The sequence below is a fragment of the Anomalospiza imberbis genome, chromosome 36, assembly GCF_031753505.1.
Source record: "Anomalospiza imberbis isolate Cuckoo-Finch-1a 21T00152 chromosome 36, ASM3175350v1, whole genome shotgun sequence".
Classification (NCBI taxonomy): domain Eukaryota; kingdom Metazoa; phylum Chordata; class Aves; order Passeriformes; family Viduidae; genus Anomalospiza; species Anomalospiza imberbis.
The window spans coordinates 1,351,588-1,372,662 of NC_089716.1; the positions used below are offsets into that span (position 1 = coordinate 1,351,588).

A 21,075-nucleotide genomic window follows, 5' to 3' on the forward strand; every position below is an offset into this window, starting at 1 on the left:
CAAGTGGGTTAAAAAATACCCCGCATACGCCACCGAGTACAGAGTGCAAACTGCAGCAGCCACGTGCTGGATCATTTTGGCTGCGCTGCACACGTCTGCAGACTGTAGCCCTGCAAGCACAGAAGGACACCCGTCAGGGCTGGGCTGGCTGCTGAGAATGCCTCGGGCAGGAGGATCCTCCGGCAACAAGCAGTGCCCAGAGCCACTCTGGACACTGAGGCCTCCGTGTGCCACAGCAACGGGAACACCTCGGGGACGTGGCAGTGCTCCTGTGACATCACAGCAGCAGCTCACGCAGAAACCGCCTGGAAGGTTCTCCTGTGTCACAAAGGAGCACAAAGAACCCTCCCAGGGCACAGCCTGTTGCCCAAAGGATCCAGGAGGAGCTCTGAAAATGCAGCAAACAAGGACACCCCATAGCCCAGCCTGAACACTGAGGAGGAACAAGGACGGCACCAAAGCAGAGCAAACATGACCTTTAGTCACTGACACTTCTGGCTAAAACCAGCAAGCCGTGTTCCATCTGGGATCTGTGTTCTAGTTTTAAAAACAAGCAAGGTTTTTCCACTCTAAATATAGAGAAGGCAGGAACTGGGCAGGAGGTGGGATGAGGAAGGAGGAGGAGGAGGGAGAGAGGAAAAGGAGGAGCAGGAAGAGGAGGAGCAGGAGCAGGAAAAGGAGGAGGAACAGGAGGTTCCAGTGCCCCCTGTGGCCGCAGCACCCTTGGCCCCGGGACCATCGCCCCCAGCTCATCCTGCAGGTGGGAGGGGAGGGGGAGCTCATCCCAAATCTGTCGGAGGGTCCCCGAGAGGGTTTTTTTATTGGGGTGTGTTTGGAGCTTGCAGATTGTGGAATTGAGCCCCAAATATCGTCTGGTAAGCCCAAATAAACCCTGGGAGGGTTTTTTCTCTCTTTGTGTGTAGGTTTGGATCTTGCAGGACCCCAGAGCTGAGCCCCTTGGGGGGATCTTTGGGAGTCCACGTGGCCATTGCCCAGGGTCACCAGGGGGAAGACATTGGTCCTGGGGACCCCCTGGGGAGCAGAGGAGAGGAACCCCTGGGACCCCCAGAGTGGGGAGAGCAGAGAGGGGTGATCCTGGACCTGGGGGAACCCCAGCTGGCTGGAAAGGGGGGCAGCCTGGAGAGGAGGGACCCCTGGGATCTCAAAGTAGATCATCAGGGGAGAGGGGACCCCATAGACCCCCAAAAGCCCCTGGATCATCCCTAATCAGGACGCCAGAGAAGGGGGAACCCCTGGAGCCATTGGACCCCCATCATCCCAAGGAAAGGAAACCTCTGGCACCCCAAAAGTGGAGAGATCAGAGATCGGGAACTCCTGGGAGAGTTGTTTTGGGCTGAACCTTGATATAGTGGAGATTTCCATGGACACAAGACTCCTGCTGAGTTCTAGGGATGGACTTGGGCAGTGAGGAGCCTCTACTCCAAGGCGCTCCCACCTTGATTTTCCCCAAAGCAGGATTTGTCATTCCCAGGGTGTGGCTGGATGGAGGAGGAGGAAAAGCCCCGGAGATCCTGCAGGAGGAGGGGCTGCAAACCCAGCCCAGGGAGCAGCCGGGACGAAAGAGCCCCCCTGAGCCAGGAAGGCGGCCAGAGATCCAGCCAGAGCTCGGAGCTGGTGGAAAAGCCTCATGGCAGGGAGAAACCTCACACGTGCTTGGAATGTGGGCAGGGTTTCAGCCAGAGTTTCAACCTGCTCCGGCACCAGAGGATCCACACTGGGGAAGGGCCCTACGAGTGTGGGGAGTGTGGGAAGGGATTCAGCCAGAGCTCCCACCTGATCCAGCACCAGAGGATCCACACTGGGGAACGGCCCTACGAGTGTGGGGAGTGTGGGAAGGGATTCAGCCAGAGCTCCCACCTGATCCAGCACCAGAGGATCCACACTGGGGAATGGCCGTACGAGTGCTTGGAATGTGGGCAGGGATTCAGCCACAGCTCCAAACTGATCGAGCACCGGAGGATCCACACTGGGGAACGGCCCTACGAGTGTGGGGAGTGTGGGAAGGGTTTCAGCCGGAGCTCCAACCTGATCCAGCACCAGGTGATCCACACTGGGAAACGGCCCTACGAGTGTGGGGAGTGTGGGAAGAGCTTTGGCCATAGCCATATCCTGAGTAGACACCAGCGCATCCACACCCGGGAGAGGCCCTATGAGTGTCCCCAGTGTGGGAAGAGGTTTCACACCAGCTCCAATCTCCTCAAACATGAGCGGATTCACACAGATGAGAGGCCCTTCCGCTGCCCCGACTGCGGGAAGGGCTTCAAGCAAAACTCCCACCTCACCACGGCACCGGCGCATCCACACCGGGGAGAGGCCCTATGAGTGTGGGGAGTGTGGGAAGAGCTTCTCACAGAGCTCAAACTTGACCAGACACCAACGGTGGCACCAGTAAGGGAAGCCCTGGGAGTGCCTCGAGTGAGGGAAGAGCTTGGAGTGAGGGAAGAGAGTGAGGGAAGAGCTTTGTGCGCTGCTCCAGCTCCATCCCCCATGGGAGGCTCCGGGCTGGATGATCCCCAGTGATCCCCGTTGGGCAGAGCCCTGGTGCCCCCGAATGGGGAATAAAACAGAGAGGAAAACAATGGAGCTGATAAAGGGGCCGAGATCTGAGGCCTGACTGAGCAGAAACTGTGGGAGACACAGACACAGTTTAAGTCTCCCTGGGCAAGAAGTGACCAAGCAACCTGTTGTGAGACTTTGTGATAAGATAATGTTCCCAGGTGCCGTGATGTCATGAAGAATGTGTAACCAATGGGAAATTGTTAGCAAACATCGAGCCCTATCTGAGCACCACACAAGTAAAACCCTGTATAAACACCTGGTACCCTCAATGAAATTGGCTTCTGGTCTAAACTCGGCTGTCCCCGTCTCTCCATCGTGGATAAGCCCTGTTGTGGGTGATCCCCGTTGGGTGGGGGGAAGGTGTTGGAGGGATTTCTTTCCCTTCTGCTTGTGCTGCTGTGTTTGGTTGGTAATAAATTCCCTCCGTGTGCCCAGGCTGGGTCTGTTGTCCCTGTGCCGGGGGCAGAGTGACAGCAGGGCTGGGGGGACACACAACCCCCCCAAAATCAGCACAGGGACAGAGGCCACAGGGAGGGGCTGTGGCTGCTCGCGGCTCAGGAGCTCTGTGTGCAGAGAAAAGGGGGTGACACCGGGCTGGGGGCCCCGGGGAAGGAGCACACATGCTCTGGGTTGAGGGGGGACACGACCCCCGGGACCCCCCTGGCCTTCTTGCCCAGGTAGAAGCCGAGCCTCAGCGCGAGGAAGACGAAGCCCAACTCGGAGTCCCTCATCCCCATTGGCTTCTTGTTGAAGGCGGCGTCCGTTGACATCTCTGGGGATCTGCAGGGGTCAGGGCCCCCCAAAACCTCTCACAAACACCCCAAGCCCCTCCAAGCACCCTCCCAAGTCACCCCCAGCCCACCCAGGACCTCCTGAAACCTTCCCAAGATCCCTTCCCAACCTCCCCAGCACCCTCCAAAACCTCTCCCATTCCCCTCAGGAATCCACCACCCCCTTCCAGTTGTCCCTACAGCCCCAGGACCCCCAAACCCTCTCCCAGTCCCTTCCCAGCCCCACCAGGACTCACCCAGACCCCTCCCTGTCCCTTCCCAGCACAACCAATCTCATCCCAACCTCTGCTTTTCCATCCCCCATCTCCTTCCAGCTCCTCCAAGCTCACTCGAATCCCTCCCAGTCACACCCAGCGCCCCCAAACTCCCTCCCAGTGTCCACCAGGACCCCTGGCACCCCATCCCACCCTCCCCAGCATCCTTCAAACCCCTTCTCAGCCCTTCCACACCCCCGAGCTCCTCTCCTATTGAAACCAGGCTATCTTAAACTCCCTCCCAGTTGCTCCCAGCACACCCCAATCACCTTCCCAGCCCCCCCAGTGCCTCTCCCGCTGTCCCTGGCGCTGTGGGGGCCGGGACGTGCCCCAGTGCCGGCTCAGGGGGTGCTCCAGGCTGATGTGCTCCACCTGGCAGCTGCAGGTGACCCTGCACTGGGAGTGGGGGGTTTCCAGCAGCACCAGGAGCTGGTGGCTCCAGTCCCCATTGGGGACCACGTCGGTGACCACCACATGCCTCAAGAGCTCCTGCTGGCCCTGGAACCACCTCAGCTGGATGTGGGCAGGCTAGAAATCCATCACGGAGCAGAGCAGGTGGCCAGGGCCGGGCTGGGAGCTCGAGGGTACCAGCGGGACGGACACAGTGGGATGGGCCCTGGGAGAGTTTGGGGACACACTGGGGTCAGCTGGGGGGAACTGGGAGAGGTGGGAGAGGGCTGGTGTGGCATTGAGAGGGACTGGGAATGAAATTGGATAGGGTGGGGGAAGGCTGGGACAGAGGGGAGGTCTGGGATTGGGCTGAAAAGGACTTGGAATGGACTGGGAGGGCACTGGGAGGGCAGTGGGAGAGAGGGTGGAGGTCTGGGAGTGGAGTTAGAGGGACTGGGATAGACTCGGAATGGAATGGCTGTGGGCTGAGAGGAATTGGGAGGGACTCTGGGGACCCTGGGAGGGACTGTGAGGTCCCTGGGAGACACTGGGATGGACTGGGAGAGGCACCGGAGTCCCTTGGGGTGAGGGGGCAGGAGGCACAAGGAGGGCTGGGGGCTCTGGGGCGATTCCCAGGTCTCAGGTGTCTGGCAGTAGAGGTGACCCCAAAAATGCAAAAGTCCTTGCTTCCCAGCCCGCGCAGCCAAAGAAGAAGTCGGAATGCATAGGGTTGGCTTCTCAAGGTCGTTTATTTTCTCTTATCTGTTGTTGGGATCTGTGATTTTTAGATTATCCCAAGATGGTAAAGTCTCTGTCTTTCAGCCCCGCTGCCAAAGAAGGAGTTGTAATTCGTCTGTGCTGGTTTTCAAGGGTGTTTATTTCTTCTTATCTAAAATATTTTCTCTCTGACCTGCAGCAGGTCTGTCTCGCAGGACAGCGTGCGGGGCTCTGCCCCTCAGTGGGATGTTACAAACATTATGTACCAAAAACTACTATGTGTTTTATTTACAATAGCGTCCCAATATCTATCACCCATGTTGAACAGTGTGTCCCCAGCCTAAACCAATAGAAAAATGCCAACACCACAGTGAAACATGGAGGGCATGAAGAAGAAGAAGAAAAAGGACAAGGCACACCCAGTTTCCTCCATCTTGCCTCCTTTGAACCCCTTACCTAGAATCCTAAAATTCTACTTTTGCACCCATGCCACACTAATTACTACTTATATCAAGCAGTCAGAGCTTGTAATTCATCCTGTAAGACTGAAAACTCTTTTCCATGGATAGAGATCAGAGACAGTGTCTCTCGGGGCTCTGTACAGGGGGGTTTCTGACCCCCTGCCAGGGTCCCAGACCTTCCAGGGCAGCCAGAGGGATGCCCTGGATTCCCACAATCTATAACGTGCTTTCTCAAGGAGCTGCGGTCTGTCTAGCAGGTCAGTCTGTGGCAGACTCCCACCCCCTTGGGGTGGTGTTACCATTTTACACTAAAAACTACCTGCACTATGTTTACAATAACATGCCAATATCTATCATTTATGTTGTACAGTGCGTCTCTACCTTCAACCAACAGAAAAGTGTCACTGTCGCCGTTGAGCAGGACGGGAGCAGACGGACTCCAAATTAGAAGGCAAGAAATGAAGCTCTGATTTATTTCAAATGCACCGCTCTATTTATAGGGAACATCATGCAGACTAACTTCATTGGTCTTAGAGTAAAAACATCTCACACCACTGGTGTGCAGTGAATGACGCACGGTGGCAGAACATATCTATAAACAATGTGACCAACAAGAGAGATTAGTGAATTATTTACATTCTTCCCCAACTGCTTCCCAGGCTCTCGCCTGGTTAGAAAACCTTCTCTTTTTCTCTCTGACTGAACTGAGAATATCCACATGTCACCATCGCTGTGTTAATTCATCTACCACTCTACTCAAACCCTCGTAGCTTGTAATTCCTCATACAACGTTGGCAGTTTTTCCATGGGCTGAAATCGAAGCCACAGGCGTTCTTGACACCGTGCCAAGGTCTCCGAGCCCCCTGCCAGGGGCTCGAGCCATCCAGGGCAGCCAGAGGGACGTCCTGGGTTCCCACACAGAACTTAAAGAAGAATACAAGTGTCTGAGTTAAAGAGAGATAAAGAGAGAGTTTCACTTAATTTGGGGTTGGAAGAGGCAAAAAACCTGAATCTGGGTCGCAAACACCAGGAGTGAAAAACTGTTCAGGCTCATCAACATTGATCGGGCAGGTTAATGCATATGAAAATCAATTTTATGCATATGCATCAGGTTAGGGGATAAAATAAACTGGGGAATTTTCAGGGGAATGAAGGGAAAAAAGATAATTTGCCATTACAAACAAAGTGTAGGTTGGCTGATAAATGAAATCGGACATTGAAAGATGAAAGGAACGGGAGAGGAGGTGGAATGATGTTTGTCTTTTCCAGTAAGGAGGCAGTGACTCTTGCTGTTATCTCTTTGAGAAGGATTTCTTGGCTATCTCATCCCTTTCTTGAGCTGCTAAAAAAATATCTTACATCACATAGTTTCTATTTGAACATTATGACATAACCTAAAACTATATTTACCACACTACTTACAAAGGATTAATACAGTACTACATGTGAAAAATGCAGATTAAAAGATTGGCTTTTCACAAATACTAAAATGAATATGTATTGTGTTCTATTGATTAGTAGTGCTGTATTAGCATTTTAATGGTATGGTAACTGTAGTTTTGTAGTTAAAATGTAGCTTTTGTGGTTCAAATAGAAACTGTGTATGTGGGATATTTTTTTAAGAAAGGAATGAGGTACTCCATCGAGATAGCAGCCACAAGACACCTAAATCTTCTAAAGAAAGAATTTGTGGCTTCCTTATCAGGAGAAACTAACTTCTTCATGCCTCGCTCAGACCTAAAGACGCCACCAAGATTTGGCACTAACCAGACAGAGCTCTTTGTTTTAAAAAAAATGTATGCATCAAGTGTGAAGGGTATGAATATGCAACAGGCTATTGCTTTTAAGAGTTGTTTTTTTGTTCACAAGGCAGGATTTTTAGCACCTTAGTGCCCTAAAAGCATCCAGGGGCATGTAAGTCTTGGTTTTTATTGCCTCATATTGTCCTAATCTTAATTGTCCAAATTTTCATTACTCTAATTGTATTACTATTTCTATAACCGTTTTATTACTATTAAACTTTTAAAATTTTAGAAACAATTGATTGCTGTTTTTCACACTACAAAATAACTTTCCAACATAATACATACAGTATTCAAGTTAATATTTGCAAAGGGCCAATCATATAATACGCATTTTTCACAATAGTAATAAAATAGCTATAAAAACAGTACCCTGGGCACCAGGACCACCCCGTGCATTGATCCCCCCCTCACTGAGCACCGGGATTGGGACCGGGCCCCCCCTCGAACCCCGGGACACCTCCAGGCACCGGGACCCCCCGGGCAGCGCCACCCCCGTGCACCGGGACAGGGACTGGGCCCCCCTCGAGCACCGACCCCCCCGAGCACCGGGCCCGGACCCCCCTTTGTGCCCCCCACCCATCACGGGGGTTCCACCCCCTCCCCTTTGACCCCCCCCGGAGCCGCGGGACCCCCGGGAACAGCGCCAGGACCAGGGAGGCCCAGGGATGTGAGAAATGGATTCGTAAAGGATTCCCAAAACCTGGCAGAAAGCTCACACAGCCTTGGACTTGTCCGTACAAATGCTGAGATTTTATTGTGCCAGCGAGCAGCTGCAAGGAATTATCAATAATCAATATCAGTATTGAGCAGCAGAGCAAAATGCTCATGGTCAATAGGAACCTGCTAAAAGCCAACAGAGAAATGCAAAAGCCAACAGAGAAATGCAAAAAGCAAACAGAGAAATGCAGAAGCCAGTAGAGAAATTCAAAAAGCCAATAGAGAAATCCAAAAGCATTCTGAGTGTTAGGAATGAGAAGCTTGACTCAGCCAATATATCAAGCAGGGGTCCTTGAGCAGCTGCCCCAGAACCTCCGCAGGGGTCTCCCAGCGCAGCCGGAGCCTCTCGGCCTGGGGTCCCCAAAGAGTTCAGCAAGGCCCAAGTCCCTCCCAGGAACCCTCAGCTCCCTCAAACCCAGCATTCCCCACATCCCCTGCAAGTTCCCCCCATGGCACCGGCCATGGCCACGTCCCCACATGTCACTGGCCGTGTCCCACCATGTCCTCAACCATGGCTGTCTCCCCACCATGTTTCAATCCCTGTCATTGTCCCCACATCTCCATCCATGCCTGTGTCCCCTCATGTCCCCATGAATGGCCCTGTCCCCCTCCATGTCCATGTGTCCCCATGTCACTCTCCATGTCTGTGTCCCACCATGTTGTGTCCTACCATGACCACACCCATGTCTTAGTTCAATGTCTATTTTTACCTCAGTATTGGACATTTTGAAGGGATGAAGAGAAATGAAAAGAAAACCAAGGCCAAAAGAAAAGGATTTCCGTGTCCCTGCCGGCTGAGGATCCACATGCTTGGGTAGAAGGGAAGACCCTTTTTTGGTGGAGTTTCACCCCACTGTCTCCAAAATCTTGGTCTTTTTCCCACTTTTTCACCATTTGGCTGTGGAAGATGCCCTTTGGCAATAGGAAATCAAAATCATGGAATCCCTGAAATTGGAAAAGACCTCCAAGACCATTCAGTATTACTTGATGCCACCAGCAGAGAGGACTTAATGCAAAAGATGATCTGGGGTTGAAAGTCAACAAATCCATTCTTCCCAAGGAATTCCCATTTTTGGTCTGTGTCCCAATGGATGCTCCTGCCAGGGGTTCATCCAGGTGCCCACGGGGAGCCAGGAAGATGTGGAGCACTCCATCCAGGTGTCTTCCCAACAGGAATCACCAAGACAACAGATCACCAGGGCTCTGCCCAACGGGGGTCACTGGGGATCATCCAGCCCGGATCCTCCCATGGGGGATGGAGGTGGAGCAGCCCACCAAGCTCTTCCCTCACTCCAAGCTCTTCCCTCACTCAGGGCACTCACACAGCTTCCCTTACTGGTACCTCCGTTGGTGTTGGGTCAAGTTTTGAGTTCCTGGAGAAGCCCTTCCCACACTCCCCACACTCGTAGGGCCTCTCCCCGCTGTGGATGCGCCGGTGCAAGGTGAGGTGGGAGTTTTACTTAAAGCCCTTCCTGCAGTCGGGGCAGCGGAAGGGCCTCTCCTCTGTGTGAATCCGCTCATGTCTGAGGAGATCAGAGCTGGTCTGAAACCTCTTCCCACATTGGGGACACTCATAGGGCCTCTCCCCAGTGTGGATGCGCTGGTGTCTTCTCAGTTTGGAGGTCCACCCAAAGCCCTTCCCACATTCCAAGCACTCGTAGGGCCATTCCCCAGTGTGGATCACCTGGTGCTGGATCAGGGCCGAGCTTCTTCTGAAGCTCTTCCCACACTCCCCACAATCGTAGGGCTTTTCCCAAATGTGGATCCTCTGTTGTCGCATCAGTTTGGAGCTCTCTCTGAATCCCTTCCCACACTCCCCACACTCGTAGGGCCGTTCCCCAGTGTGTATTCCCTGGTGCCAGATCAGCTTGGAGCTGAAGGTGAAGCCCTGCCCACATTCCAAGCACTTGTGTGGCTTCTCCCTGCCATGAGGCTTCTCCACCAGCTCTGAGCTCCAGCTGGATCTGTGGTTGCCTTCCTGGCTCAGGGGGGCTCTTTCCTCCCCACAGCTCCCTGGGCTGGGTTTGCAGCCCCTCCTCCGGCAGGATCTCCGGGCCTTTTCCTCCTCCTCCATCCAGCCACACCCTGAGAATGACAAATCCTGGTTTGGGGAAAAAACAAGAGGAGAGCACTTGGGACTGGAGGTTCCTCCTTGCCCAAGTTCATCTCAAGAAGTCATTGGGAATCTTGTGTCCATGTAAATCTCCACTATATCAAGGTTCAGCCCAAAAAAAAAAAAAAATCACCCAGGAGTTCCCGATCTCTGATCTCTCCACTTTTGGCGTTCCAGAGGTTTGCTTTCCTTGGGATGATGGGGATCCAATGGTCCCAAGGGTTCCCCCTTCTCTGGCGTCCTGCTTAGGGATGATTCAGGGGCTTTTGGGGGTCTATGGAGTCCCTTCTCCCCGATGATATACTTTGAGATCCCAGGGGTCTCAGGGGTCCCTCCTCTCCAGGCTCCCCCCCTTTCCAGCCAGCCGGGGTTCCCCCAGCTCCAGGATTGCCCCTCTCTGCTCTCCCCACTCTGGGGGTCCCAGGGGTTCCCCTCGTCTGCTCCCCTGGGGGTCCCCAGGACCAATGTTCTCCCCCCGATGACCCTGGGCAATGGCCACGTGGACTCCCAAAGATCCCCGCAGGGGGCTCAGCTTTGGGGTCCTGCAAGATCCAAACCTACACACAAAGAGAGAAAAAACCCTCCCAGGGTTTATTTGGGCCTCCCAGATGATATTTGGGGCTCAATTCCACAATCTGCAAGCTCCAAACACACCCCAATAAAAAAACCCTCTCAGGGACCCCCCCGATAGATTCGGGACGAGCTCCCCCTCCCCTCTCACCTGCAGGATGAGCTGGGGGCGATGGTCCTGGGGCCAAGGGTGCTGTGGCCACAGGGGGCACTGGAACCTCCTGTTTCTCCTCCTTTTCCTGCTCCTGCTCCTCCTCTTCCTGCTCCTCCTCTTCCTCTCTCCCTCCTCCTCCTCCTTCCTCATCCCACCTCCTGCCCAGTTCCTGCCTTCTCTATATTTAGAGTGGAGAACCTTGCTTGTTTTTAGAACGAGAACAAATATCCCAGAGGGAACACGGCTTGCTGGTTTTAGCCAGAAGTGTCAGTGACTAAAGGTCATGTTTGCTCTGCTTTGGTGCCGTCCTTGTTCCTCCTCAGTGTTCAGGCTGGGCTATGGGGTGTCCTTGTTTGCTGCATTTTCAGAGCTCCTCCTGGATCCTTTGGGCAACAGGCTGTGCCCTGGGAGGGTTCTTTGTGCTCCTTTGTGACACAGGAGAACCTTCCAGGCGGTTTCTGCGTGAGCTGCTGCTGTGATGTCACAGGAGCACTGCCACGTCCCCGAGGTGTTCCCGTTGCTGTGGCACACGGAGGCCTCAGTGTCCAGAGTGGCTCTGGGCACTGCTCGTTGCCGGAGGATCCTCCTGCCCGAGGCATTCTCAGCAGCCAGCCCAGCCCTGACGGGTGTCCTTCTGTGCTTGCAGGGCTACAGTCTGCAGACGTGTGCAGCGCAGCCAAAATGATCCAGCACGTGGCTGCTGCAGTTTGCACGCTGTACTCTGTGGCGTATGCGGGGTATTTTTTAACCCACTTGGCACGTAAGTCGAGGTTTTCCCTCGGTGCTGTGGCTTTGGGCTTGCTGTGTGCTTGCTGTTCTTCCTCTGGGCCTGAGCTGACTTTGTAACCAAATTGCCATGAAGACACCATTGCTTTGGGAGAGCTCCTGGCAGCAGCTGCAGCTGGAAAAGGGGGTGTCTGCAGCCAGCGGGGCGTGCACAGCATTTGCAATGAGCCCTGGGGGGTTCTGTTCCCTCAAGCGGGGAGTCTGTGGCAGCAGAGCCTGGAACTGCCTGTCCAGCCAAGAGCTGACCCAGCCCAGTATTTTGTGCTGTTCTCTTGCTGTGTGAAGGGACTGTGGCTCCTGGAGGGACGCTGTGAAAGCAAAATGCTCTCTCGGGGTTGCCTTGCTCTGGGGCATTTCCCACCACAGGCAGTTGTTTTCCTGACAGCATCTGGTTCATGTTCCCTCTTCCCTTGCAGGGCACCTCATGAGTGGATCCCGAGCAGCTCCTCCTTCGGTGAGTGGGAAAGGAACCTTTGGTGTTTGGAATTGTGCAGCAAGTTGTGAGCTCGGCATGTGGCAGCCGAGTGCCAGCCTGGGAGGCTGAAGGAAAGTTCCTGTCAGTGTCCTTGCAGCAGCAAAGGGATCCCTGGGAGTTTTCTCCTTTTCTTTCTGTCCACAGGGCACAAAAGCAGCACCAGCACATCTTCTGGCTCACTCTGCTTCCAAAGAGGAGGCCAAAGAGGAGGAAGGCAGCAGTGAGCGTCCCGCTGTTCCAGGGGACAATGGTGAACGTCCCTCAGTGCCGGGAGATGACAGTGAACTTCCCACTGCTCTGGGAGATGAGGGCGAACATCCCGCGCTGTGGGAACACAACAGCGAGGCACCTGCGCTGTGGGACAAGGACAGTGGACATCTCCCGGCGTGGGACGAGGACGGTGGATTTCCCCTGGTGTGGGACGAGGAGGGTGAACTTCTCCCAGCATGGGAAGCAGACAGTGAACATCCCCGGGCTTGGGAAGATGATGGCGAACCTGCAGCGTTTTGGGCAGAGGACGGAGAAGCTCCCTGTGCTTGGGAAGAGGACACTGAACCTCCCTCGGCTGTGGGATCCTGGGCTGAACATTCTGACAGCAGCACAGCCCTGCAGCCAGAGGGGAGAGGGGAGTGGTGCCTGATGCAGCTGAGTACGTCTGCTCTGTTCCTGTGTGCCAGAGCAGGGTGCTGTGTGTGTGTCTCGGCATCAGCTGCACCCAGTGCTGCTCTGCAGCTGAATGTGCCAGGGTCATTTCTTGTCCTTCCCCAGCTGAGACCAAGGGGCTGACGGCCCCAGGGAGGGGGGCTGCATTCTGGCTCTGCTGCAAGGCGGGGTCTCACTCTGGGAGAGAGCGTCTTCCACGTGGTTTCTTTCAGGGAACACCGTGAGCCTGGTGGAGCCTGCCGAGAAATACCTGGAAGTGGAGCAGATTGGCCAAGGGTAAGTGCACGGCAGTTACTTCTGCACAAGCAGGCCCAGGTGTTGTGCTGGTGCAGGATCAAGTGAGAAGTCAGGAGAGCTCCAAACACCTCCAGACACTGGGGCGCCATCCTGCTGTCCCTCAGTCCTGATCAGAATTGATACCTGTGCTCAGAAGGCACCGTCAAAGACCCCTGAGGCTGGCAGTGTCCTGCCTGCAGCAAGGAGCAGGACCTGGAAGATCTTCTGCCCCTGGAATTGGATTGCCTAGACAGGAAATGGAAAATAATGGAATGCATCCTTTTCCAGTTCTTTAGACACCCATTGCTCACTTCAGATTTTGAACTAAAGCAGTTCAGCATGGACATTTGGGATTTGCTCCAGCTTGTGAACGCTGCAGGCAGCAGAGATCTCCTGTCTGGGCTGGCTTTCACTGCCAGAGCCTAAAGCGCTGCTTCTTTCTTCTCTGCTGTTTTGTCTCCAGGGCTTTCGGAACCGTTTCGAAAGGACTCGACAGGGCCACTGGAAGAGAGGTCAGTGTCAACACGCCCAGCACATCTGGCAGCTCTCCAGGGCTCTCCCCTCTGCTGGGAGCTGTGGCTGCAGCTTTGGGGGCCAGCAGAGCTTTCCTGCACAGGCTGTTCCTCTGCAGGCAGAGCCGTGTCAGCCTGCAGAGCACAGCTGGGACAGGCTTGGTCCTTCTGAAGTGCCCAAAGGAATGCAAGGAGGGCAATGGATGTGTGTGTTTGCTTTGTTGTGCAACCCCAACCAGAGCAGTTGCATCTGAAATCATGACCAAATCCCATAGAACTGCTAAAGGGTTCCCAGCTGTTTTGCTCTGTTTGCACAGAACCAGAATTACCTCCTGCTCGCAAAGTGTGTTTGAATAATAATGAGAGTGTTGAGGCCATTTGAGAAGACTGTAGGTGCAGAGAATGTGGTTAGAGCTTGGAGGCTGACAGCTGAGGGGCCATTTCTGCAGAGCCTGCAAGGCCAAATGTCTCTGGCCATGTGTCCTGTAAGCAGCCCCCAGCGAGCAGAGCAATGGGCTGTGGGAATGGCACTTGCTGAGCTCTGGTGTCCCATCCCAAGGCAGTTGGGCACAGCCCGGCTCCGTCACTCCAAAAAGACTCGCTCCGTGTTTCCTGCAGCCTCCTGCCACAGACTCCTCCAGTTAAAGGTCTGCAATGTCCCTTCAGGTGGCCATAAAGAAAATGAGTCTGAGAGGGCAGAACAGGGAACGAGCTGTGAATGAGCTCCTGCTCCTGAAGGACAAGAAGAACCCCAACATTGTCAGCTCTTTGGACAGGTGAGTGCTCCAGGCCTTATCCCGTGCCCGGGCCCTGCCTTAACCTTTCCTGGCATCCGTAGTCTGTAGCCTGATTTGAAAATGCCTGACCCAGCCGTATCTTCCCAAAACAACAGCCTGGCAGTTTGCTCCCTCCGTGTGATTTTGTTGCTTTGCTTCGGTTTTCCCTTCAAGTTGACCCTGTTTTCTGTGTCTTACAACAAGTGCTGATAAACCACAGCAGAAATTATTTGCCTTGGCTTCTTCTTCCCAGACCTTTCCCATTGCTGCAGATGCCAGGAAGACCAGGTTCTTGTTCCCAGAAATGCCTCATTTGCCCATTTGTCACTTGCCTTGCCTGTTTCTGAAGGGACTTTCTGAAATGTTTTCTGACCCCTTTTGTCCCAAGTGCTGCCCGGCCTCCTCCCCTGGATAACCCTGGGAGCTGTGTTGCCTTGTTCTGCAGGGAAGGGTGGAACTGCTGAGTTCAGAAGCTGAACCAGCTGGGGGCCAGTGTTGTGGTTCCACATTGATCTGGGCCTTTGCTAAACTGCATTTTTCACCTGCTTGCCATCTCAGGCCTCTCCTTTCTCACAGGGGTCTCCTCCTTTAGACTGTGCAGATCCCAAGGGCTGTGCAGCCTGGCAGGAATGTCTCTCCATCGGATTCTGTCCTCATTGACAAGTGACCTGGCAACAAAACTCCACTCCAGGCTTTTCCATGGGGGCATTGAGCACTGCACATTGGTCTCCATGCCACTGCTTTCCTCTTCCAGCTTCCTTGTTGATGGAGATCTCTGGCTGGTGATGGAATACATGGATGGAGGAACTTTGCAGGACGTTGTCAGACAGACACGCATGGCTGAAGGAGAGATGGCAGCTGTCAGTCGGGAGGTGAGGGATCCTGCCTGTGACTGCCCTGGCTTGGACACGATGATCCTTCCCAGCAGGGCGTGAGAGCAGGAGTGGCTCCATGCTCAGGGCTTTGTTTCTCTGTTGTTTTTATGAGCTGGAGAAGAAAGAGCCCCTGCAGTGAACGGCCTGCCAGCAGCACTGCACTTCTACTCTGTTCTTGTTCTCTTTCCTGCTGTTGTGGCACTCTCTGCCTGTTTTGGATTTGATGTGCTGTTCTCAGCTTTGCCCTGAACTGTTTGTCTGGAGCTTGTCTGCACTGCACTCCTGGCCTGTCAGAGCAAAGTCGCTGCTGGCAGAATTCTAACCTGTCCTTTCTTGTGTGATATATTCCGGCCATTGGTTTTTACCCTCGTGTTTCTTGTTGTCTCTCAGTGTCTGCAGGGCCTGCATTTCCTCCATTCGAACCGGGTGATCCACAGAGATCTGAAGAGCTCCAACATCCTTCTGGGAATGGACGGCTCTGTCAAGCTGGGTGGGTGTTCCTGGCCAGGCACGGCACTCCTGGGGTGCGGCTGTGGGGCTGCTTCCCAGAGACGGCCAGAGCCCCACAAGGGCTGCTGGGGGCACTGCCCGGCCCCTGCTGCCAGCTGAGAGCGGCTGCCCCTGCAGAGAGCTCAGGAGAGGAGCAGGCTGTCAGGGGTGCCTTTGCTCTGGGAATGGCCCTCCCAGAGGGGCAGGAGTTGGGATCTAAAGCTCCAAGGGAATCAGTAAAAGCAACTGCACGAAAGCTGAGGGTTTCTTTAAGGGTCCAGTTCAGATCCATCTTTCCTTGGCTACAGCCCTGAGGACTTTTCCAGCTGACTTCACTGCTGCATTCTCAGACTGAGAGCGGGGAGTCTTTGTGCTTGGTTTCCTCATTCCAGCTGCCTTTGACAGTGTTTGCTTCTGTCCTCAGCTGATTTTGGCCTCAGTGCTCAGCTCAGCCCTGAGCAGGACCAGCGCAGCTCCATGGTGGGCACTGCTCACTGGATGGCCCCAGAAGTTGTCACCAGTTCTCCTTACGGCCCCAAGGTGGACATCTGGTCCTTCGGCATTGTGACCATCGAGATGGTGGAAGGAGAACCTCCTTACTTCAAGGAAACGAGGGCCATGGTAAGAGGCCAATTCTCCCGTGGTTGCAGAGGCCTGTGAGCACAGGGTGAGCCTGCACTGGGAGCAGCAGCTGGAGGTTTCTGCACATGGGGAAGGGAATTCCAGGAGAACTGGAGCCTCAACACAGACACATATTCTGCAGTCTCCAGACACAATTTGCTTTGGGATTTACGTTGTTGCAGTTCTTCTGGCTGTGAGGATGACCTGAAAATGTGAAGCAAGTGCACCAGCTCTTTACAATGGCTGAGGCAGCACCAGGGTCTGGGTTTTTTGGTTGGCATAGAAAAATGAGCTGTGAGCAGCATCTCTGCCAGGGAGGAAAGTGCCCCTGGAGCTGGGGCTGGGAAGCCGGGGTCGATGTGAGCACTTGTGGGTGGGAAGGAAGCTGGCAGAGCGCTGAGTTTGCTTTTCCTGCAGGCTCGCGCTCTGATCCGGCAGAACGGGACCCCGCAGCTGCAGGAGCCCAGGCGCCTGTCGGCTCTGCTGCGGGACTTCCTCGAGTGCAGCCTGGAGCCGGACGAGGAGCGGCGCTGGTCTGCCCAGGAGCTGCTGCAGGTGAATGCCAAGCGGCTGCAGGGGAAGCAGCAGCGCCAGGGAGGGGTTTTCTTGTGGGGCCCCCTCCGATGGTCTCCGGTCTCGCTGCTTTCCACACGCAAAGCAAGCAGAATCCTCGCCTGGTTTGGCTTGGCAGGGGCCTTTCGAGGGCATCTACACCTGGGGCCCCACAGTGAGCAGGGCCATCTTCAAGCAGCTCAGGTGGCTCAGAGCCCTGCCTGACCTGAGCTTGGATGTTCCCAGGGAGGAGGCACCTCCCACATCTCTGGGCACCTTCTGTCAGTGCTTCCCCACTCTCCTGCTAAAAAAATTCTGCCTCAGACCTCATCTGAGCCTGCTTCCCTCTCCTGAGTTTCAGACCATTTCCCTTTGTCCTGTTGCAACAGAGCCTGTGAGGAAGTTGACTCTGGAAAGTAACGGTTCATTTCTTTCTTTTTTCTCCTTTGGGCAGCACCCATTTTTATCATCAGCCAAGCCTCTCTCCAGCCTGACCCCTCTGATCACCGCAGCAAAGCAACTGAGGCAGCAGCGGAGGAGATGAAGGACTGGAGGACAGCGTTTAGTTACAGCAGTTAGTTAGGAGAATTAGTTAGTTATGGTAGATAGCATTGCTAGTTGGTTAAGGTAGTTAGGACAACCTCTTTGTTACGGCTCTTATGACAGCCTGTTTGTTATGGCAGTTTTTTGAATAAAAACTCTCTTAAACCTCAACTCCCTTGACGTGTCCCTTCCTTCTCCCTGTGTGACTCAGCTGCCCGGAGCAATGTGAGGGGAGAGCGGGCCCAGCCTCGCCCAGAGCTGAGCCCCAGCAGAGCCCTGGCAGAGCCCAGAGCAGCCTCGGCATCTGCAGAGTCAGCCTGGAAGGAGGCGCTTGGAGCCTTCTCGGCTGCACCCGACTCTTGGTTACAAACTGAGCCCCGAGCCCCCGCAGAACCCGGCGCGGCTCCCACCTGCGCCGGGGCCGCCTCCGAGCTCCGCCAATGCCGCCTCCCCGCGCTCCGGCCGCTGCCGCCGCTCCCGGGCCCGCACAGACGCTCCGCCAATGGCGCCGCTGCCGAGCCAGGGCCGCCCTCAGGCCGCCAGCGGGGCCGTGCTTCGCCCCGCTCTCACCAATCAGCGCGCCAGAACCGCGACTGACGGCAGCAGCGGCCAATGGCAGCGAGGGGCGGGCTCTGCACACGGCACAGCCTCGCCCCGCGCTCTCAGGGCCCCCCGGGCTGTGGGAGGGCAAAGCCGGAGATGAGGAACAGCCCTGGAACGGGCCCGGGCCCGGGCCGGCATCGATCTGCAGCACCAACAAACTTCTCCGCACCTCCCGACACGGCTTTCCCGGCCCTGCGCCTTCGCCTTCGCCGGCTCCGGCTCTGCGGGAAGCCCAGCAGCCCCACTTCTCCTGCCCCCTAATTCGGAGTATCCGTGCATCGCTTTGATTTCCCCCAAAAAGGGAAAACCGCCCCAAAGCCCTGTGGGTGAGTGGGGGAGGGGAGAGATTTCTGGCACAAAACTCCAAAAGCTCCGAGCAGGACAATGAGAAGTCAATGAAGAGCCTTGAATGCAGCTTTCCCCACGCCTCCCTCCTTCCAGCTGCACCTCTTCCTCCTCCTTCATCCCTGCCCTGCCCTTCCCTCCCTCCTCCTCCTTTAACAGGAGCAGCGACACCCTCGGTGCCCCGTTCCCGCAGCCCTGGCAGCCCGCGGAAGTAGCGGGTATGGAGCCGGGACAGGTCGGGATAAGCTGGGATCAAACTGGGAGAGACTGGAATCCTGCAGGGAGTGAGAGAAAGTTACCATGCTCATACTGTAACGAACTGGGCTCGTACTGGGAGAAGCCACTGCCGGCCCCGGGACCACCCAAAAACACCTCCCGGGGACCCCCCGATGTCCCCCGAGGGCCAGCTGCGGCTCGGCTTTGGAGCCCTGCCAGCTCCAAACATCCTCCCCAAAAAACCCCAACCCAGGCACCCCCCGGGATATTTGGGCCGAGCTCCCCCTCCCCGGGCACCTGCGGGATGGGGGGCGATGCTCCCGGGGCTGCGGCGACTTCTGGCAGCGCCAGGGCCCCGCGATTCCTTCTCTCCTCTCCTCCGGCCGCTCCCGGCTGCCGCTGCGCCTCTTCCTCCCTCCCTCCTCCTCCTCCCCCGTTCCCGAAGGCCGAACCGTGAGGGGAAAGGGGCGGGGAAAGGGCGGGAACCGTGAGGGGAAAGGGGCGGGGCAAAGTGCGGGTACCATATGGGGAAAGGGGCGGGGCCAGGCCAAGGGCGGGAACTGTGAGGGGAAAGGGGCGGGGAAAGGGCGGGAACCGTGAGGGGAAAGGGCGGGAACCGTGAGGGGAAAGGGCGGGAACCGTGAGGGCAAAGGGCGGGAACCGTGAGGGGAAAGGGGCGGGGCCAGGCTAAGGGCGGGAACTGTTAAGGGAAGGGGCGGGGCCAGGCTAAGGGCGGGAACCGTGAGGTGAAGGGGTGGGGCCAAGGGCGGGAACCGAGAGGGAAAGGGGGCGGGGCCAGGCCAAGGGCGGGAACCGTGAGGGGAAAGGGGCGGGGCCAGGCCGAGGGCGAGAATCGTGAGGGGAAGGGGGCGGGGCCAGGCCAAGGGCGGGAACTGTGAGGGGACACTCTGTGAGGTGGCGCTCTGCAGACAGAACTGCCACGGACTGAAAATGAACGGTAAAGAAATCAGTAAGTCTGAAAGTTTTATTTGCTATCAAATACATCCCAGCCACCCATCCCCACACAGTCCCCATGTCACCGCTCCAAACTGGGATCCCACTTCTCCTAATCTCCTCTCAACCCCATCTCACTCTGGAGGTTGTGGAATCGAGTGAGTTTTGGGTGGGATTGAGATTTTTGAGGTGGGAACAAGCAAATTGAGGTGGGATTGAGCCTTTATGGGTTAAAATTCAGTGGTTTTCAGTGGCATGTGAGTGGTTTTGAGGGGAAAGATCGATGCCTCTTGGCTTTTGGAGTGCAGTTAAATTGAGAAGAGAAAAAAATTAAGGTCAATAGGAAAGGAGAAGCAGCCGGGTGTGTTCCCAACGTGGATCACAGGGAATGTGGGTCACCAGGGCTGTGCCCAATGTGGGTCCTCCAGTGGGGGATGGAGTTTAGCTCTTCTCACATTGGGGCACTTGCAGCGCTTCCATTACCGGTGGCTCCGTTGGTGTTTGGTCAAGGTAGAGCTGCTGGGGAAGCTCTTCCCACACTGGGGACACTCGTAGGGCCCCTCCCTGGTGTGGATGCGCTGGTGTCTGATGAGGTGGGACTTCTGCCTGAATCCCTTCCCGCAGTCAGGGCAGCAGAAGGGCCTCTCCTCTGTGTGAACCAGATAGTGCGTGAGGAGATGGGAGCTGGTCTGAAACCTCTTCCCACACTTGGAACACTCGTAGGGCCTCTCCCCAGTGTGGATCCTCTGGTGCTTGATCAGGCTGTAGCTCTGGCTGAAGCTCTTCCCACACTTGGAACACTCGTAGGGCCTCTCCCCAGTGTGGATCCTCTGGTGCACGTTCAGGCTGGAGCTCTGTCTGAAGCTCTTCCCACACTCCCCACACTCGTAGGGCCTCTCCCCAGTGTGGATCCTCTGGTGCTTCATCAGGTGGGAGCTCCGCCTGAAGCTCTTCCCACACTCCCTACACTTGTAGGGCCTCTCCCCAGTGTGGATCCTCTGGTGCCTGATCAGGTGTGAGCTCCTCCTGAAGTTCTTCCCACACTCTGAGCACGTGTGGGGCTTCTCCCCATCATGGAGCTGCTCATGGACCACCTGCTCCGAGCCCCGGCTCGATCTCCGGCTGCCTCCCTGGCCCAGGGTGGGTCTTTCCTCCTCAGATCCCCGCGATCTGCGTTTGCAGCCTGTCCTCGTGCGGCATCTCCAGGGCTTTTCCTTCCCGCTGGGTTCCTGCGTCGTGGAGCCGCTCAAATCAGCCTCTTCCACGAGGTTCTGCTTCAGGGATTTGTCCTCCCTGCTCTCCATCCTCAGCTCCTGCTCTGGGGGAGCAAGGACAAGGACAGGGTCTTCCTCTTCCTCGCCGCCTCCCAGGGGCTGGGAATGGGAAATCCTGGTCTGGGGAAAACAAGGGATGAGCACCTTGAGTCTGAAGGTCCCTCTGCCCGAGTCCATCTCTAGAAGTCCCTGGCCACCTGGGCTCCATAAAACCTCCCAAACACCAAGATTCAGCCCTGAAAAAGCCTCCCAGGAGTTCCCTGTCCCTGCTCCCTCCCCTTTGCTGTTTGGGGCTCCCCCCGTCCCAGCTGCTGGGGGTCACGCTTGGATTGGGGGTCCCCCTTCTCCTCGCTGCCCGCCCTCCCCAGGCTGCTGGGAGTCCCAGCAATCCCAAAAGCTCCCCTCTCTTGGCTCTCCCCATTTAGGGCTGCTGGGGCTTTTTGGGCTCCCAGGATCCCTTCTCCCCTTCCTCTCTGCTTGGGGCTGCAGGGGCTCCAAGGAGTCCCCCCTGCCCCTCTCCAGGCTCTTGAGGGTCCCGCCGATGGCGGCGCTCCCCCCTCTCT

The 21,075-nt window shown here is 55.9% G+C and overlaps 2 protein-coding genes and 1 pseudogene across 2 annotated transcripts in view; 1 reads left to right on the plus strand and 2 right to left on the minus strand.

The window, feature by feature from the left end:
* Window positions 1–20,318, minus strand: part of LOC137464098 (uncharacterized) — a 1,364,046-nt pseudogene extending 1,343,728 nt beyond the window's left edge.
* LOC137464097 (zinc finger protein 3-like) overlaps window positions 1–21,075 on the minus strand; it is a 208,821-nt gene that overhangs the window by 164,846 nt on the left and 22,900 nt on the right. The gene's annotated exons all lie outside the window — the stretch shown is intronic.
* On the plus strand, window positions 1,504–2,413 carry LOC137464096 (zinc finger protein 134-like). Its single transcript, XM_068175404.1, is given in 2 exon segments — window positions 1,504–2,304; window positions 2,306–2,413. Coding segments are annotated over 2 exon segments (909 nt in total).